At 36.4% G+C, this 3,942-nt stretch overlaps 2 protein-coding genes across 2 annotated transcripts in view; one reads left to right on the top strand and one right to left on the bottom strand.

Moving 5' to 3' along the window:
* Cbr-pme-3 overlaps positions 1 to 3,942 on the bottom strand; it is a gene marked incomplete at both ends in the record, with an annotated part of 17,938 nt that overhangs the window by 8,194 nt on the left and 5,802 nt on the right.
* CBG16442 lies at positions 139 to 430 on the top strand (the record flags this gene model as incomplete). The annotated part of the gene is made up of 2 exons (XM_002647096.1): positions 139 to 253; positions 303 to 430. 2 exons carry the CDS (start codon positions 139 to 141, stop codon positions 428 to 430), a joined length of 243 nt encoding a protein of 80 aa, XP_002647142.1.

Here is a 3,942-nt window from a genome sequence, read left to right as displayed (position 1 = left end):
AAAAGTAATCAACTGATAAAATGTTTATCATAATATCACCAACATTTTATTAATTGACACTTTTTCAAAACCTCTTACAGTAACCGAGATAAGTGATCTCAAAAAACTAAACCATAATTTTCAGTCCTCATCCAACTAATGGCTGCTTCAATCGCCGGACGTCCTCTACAGTTCTGTATTTTTGGGGATACGGTAATGGGAAATAAATGTAGACAAATGAAACGCAGACTTGAAATGGACAATGTTACTGTTGGTTGGTTTTTTTTTAAGTTTTGAAAAATTTTGAAATTTAAAATTTTCAGGCCAACTCTACAAATTGCTTCTGGAAATTCCAAAAATTGAAATTTACGACGAGATGCATGTATTCGATTCGTTGGAAGAGATTTGTGCAAAAATTGTAAAAATCGGGGAATTTGAAAACATTTTTTGAGTTTTTTAAACTTCTTTTTTTTGAGAAATTTTAATTAAAATGTTGTTGAAAGTTTGTGAAGAAAATATTAATAAAGTTTTTTATATCCGTATTTTATTTGTTTTTGAAACTGTGAAAAAATTGAGAAATATCGATTTTTCTTTCTTTTTTCTTTTTATTTTAATTATTCTGATTTTCTAGAGGCCAAACGAATTTTCAAATTTCCAGAGTCGTATTTTCTTGGACCATAACACCCTCTAAAATGTACCAATTAACACAAAAACGAGATTTTCAGACTTATGAGATTGTGAGCTTCAAAATGAACCCAAATACGATGCAAATCGGATAATTTTGATTTTTCGCCCAAAACACGCGACGCACGACCGCGACGCACCCGAAATTTTGAATCTCACCGAACCATGGCGTGTTTGGGCTTATTTTAAAGCTCTCAGTGTACTGTACTGAATTCAAATTGGGACATTGAATATCATAATTCGGAAAATCTGCGCTTCAAAATAAGTCTAAACACAGGTAATTTCGAAATTAAAGTCATGTTTTAGCTCATTTTGAAGCTCAGAACTTGCGAATTTCGGTTTTTGCTGTTAAAAATTGAATTCAGCACACTGAGAGCTTCAAAATGAGTCCAAACACGCCATGATTCAGTGAGATTCAAAATTTCGAGTGCGTCGCGGTCGTGCGTCGCGTGTTTTGTGCAAAAAATCAAAATTAACCAATTTGCACCGTGTTTGGGCTCATTTTGAAGCTAAAAAGCCCAAACATCTGAAAATGTGGTATTTGTTAAAATTAGGGCATTTTGAAAAGTTTTATGGTCCAAACTCGGAAACTTTTGAAATCCAATTCTAGTCGTGTTTAGGCTCATTTTAAAGCATTTTAGGTCAGAAATTGGCTTTTTTGTATGAAAATGTTCAATTTGGATTTTTATTATTTGTGTTTTTTTTTCAAATGTTCAGATTTCTCAATTTTTCGTTCCATTGATCGATTTTAGAGAATTTTCTAGAAAAATTTTCCTTCAATTTTCTACATTTTTCAGTGTTACTTTCAAGTTTCTAGTTGAATTTTTTTTCAGAAAAATCGAAAATTTTCAAAATCTTTTGTCTCAAATTTTTCAGCCAATTTCAGACAAGCCATGAATTTTATTTCAGATACAAATAATCATAAAGCAAATGATCCAAAAAAAAAGAATCAAAATCATCGGGGAAAATGAATTTTAAAAAAAGAGGGCGTGGCTTAAAAAAGGGGCGGAGCCAAAAAGAAACGAGATCTTTGAAATTTTCACACATACACATGAGAGAAATACACGCAAAACAACAAACCAATGATTATATTCAATTTTTTTATATGGGACAAATAACCAAAAAAAAAGAAGGGGCGGAGTCCAAGGAAACGGGGGGCGGAGCTTAAGGAAATAAGCTCATTTTGTAACTCGAAACTTGGGAATTTTGATTTTTGACATAAAAATTTGAATTCAGCACGCTGAGATCTTCAAAATGAGCCCCAACACGCCACGATTCGGTGAGATTCGAAATTTCGAGTGCGTCGCGGTCGTGCGTCGCGTGTTTGGGTGAAAATCAAAGTGAACCGATTTGCGGCGTGTTTGGGCTCATTTTGAAGCTCACAACCTCACAAATCCCAAAAATTGAGTTTCATGTCAATTGGGACATTTTGAAGCGATTTATGGCCCAATCAAATTTGGAAAAAATGCTAAAAATACTGGGAAAAGGGGCGGAGCTTAAGACGTAGATTTCAGAGGTTTCAAGTTGTCCAGCAATGCCCTATTCTGTGGGCCTGCAAGATACTGAAATACGAAATCGAATACGAAGGTTTCCGTTGGAATATACGGTAATCTGATTTGAGAAGTGGCGATTTTGCGGAGAACCGAGTTCAGTTGACCTGAAATTTGGAAATTTGGGATTTTGGCTGAAAATGGTCGAAAATCCCTTACCAATTGACACATTTTCTGACCGTAGTCTCGCCATGACTCCCTTAAAATGTTTCATCGTCTGGCCTTCTTGAAATGTACAAAACACTAGTGGCCGCTTCACCATTCCGGCTATGATCACTTGTTGGAGGACTGCAAAACAGACGAATTTTACCAAGGCTGTGCAAAAAGGCGGCTGGTCGCGGCTTTTTTTGTGAAAGCCGTGAAAAGCCGCGGCTAGCCGAGGCCGGCCGCGAATAGCCTCATGAAAACGCGTGAAGTGAAAATCAATTAGTTTTTGAATAATTTCGTTTTTTGTTCTATTTTTCAAAAAAAAAAAAATCTACGTTTCTCATGAAACAATTATTTCAAAAGGCCGTGAAAAGCCGCACGGCTAGCCTGGGCCGGCCGCGGCTTCTTCGAATATTTTTTCTGAAGCCGCGGCTGGCCGGCCTTGAACTTTACTCAAAAATTGCGATGTTTCGAAAAAAAGAAATTCTTTTTTGCTTCAGAAATTGAGCAAAAATTATTCCCATGTTGCAGCTCATTTTGATGCTCAGAATTTGAGATTTTTGATTTTCAATGTCTACATTTGAATCCAGCACGCTGAAAGCTTTAAAATGAGCCCAAACGCGACTAGGTTCCGCCCACTTTGATTTTTCAGGCGCGTCGCGGTCGTGCGTCGCGTGTCTGGCTGAAATGTCGAAGTGGGCGGAGCCTAGTCGTGTTTGGACTCATTTCAGAACGCTCATAATCTCACAAATCGGAAAATTTATGTTTTGAGTTGATTGGGACGTTTTGAAGGGGTTTCTAGCTCAATTTTGATTTTTTAAAAAGGATTACTGTAGTTTCGAAAGTCCGCAAACACGGGAATATGCCATTTTGGGCAGTTTTCAACGCCAAATTCGTTTTCTCCATAGTCAAATTAGTCTAAATTCGATAAAGCAGCTCGAAATCTCAATTTTCGAAAAATTCGATGTTTGCGTACTTTCCAAGCTACAGTAATCCCGAAAATGCCAAAATTGAGCAAGAAACGTCTTGTTTTCAGTTTCCGGGGTCCCAAATTTTGCACCAATTTTGAGTTCAAATCATTTTCAACGATTTTTCAACCTATTTTCCAGCTAAAATCGGAAAATTTAGCTAGATAAGTTAAGGCTGAGCAATGAGCTATTTGGGCTCATTTTGAAAATTCCGAAAATTCTCGAATTCGAAAATCTAAAAACTCAAAAAGTTCGGAGATTTTTGAAACTTAGAGTTCTGAAATGTCGCGCGGTTAGAAGGAAATCCAATTCTAGTCGTTTTTTGGGCTCATTTTGAAGCTAAAAAGCTCAAGATTTCAATTTTAAAGGTGCAATTTTAAAGGTGGTGTGCGGTGAAAAATTTTATTGCTTTATTTTGTGCAGAAATCCATGTAAATCCCCATAAAAATAAAGAAAAAATTCAAAAAAAAATTCCTTCATTGAGAAAAACGGCATCGAAAAGTCAACGTGGGAACCGGTGGCCTAGCGGCCATGTGTGAGTTTTCTAGGCCAACTGCCGGTAAAAGCGCGCGAAATTCAAATTTTTATTGATTTTCAGGGTTTTCTCAGATTTT

Source organism: Caenorhabditis briggsae (assembly GCF_000004555.2).
Source record: "Caenorhabditis briggsae complete genome, chrIV, whole genome shotgun sequence".
Classification (NCBI taxonomy): domain Eukaryota; kingdom Metazoa; phylum Nematoda; class Chromadorea; order Rhabditida; family Rhabditidae; genus Caenorhabditis; species Caenorhabditis briggsae.
Note: the sequence above shows the minus strand (reverse complement) of the source record. Positions and strands in the feature narration are given on the sequence as shown.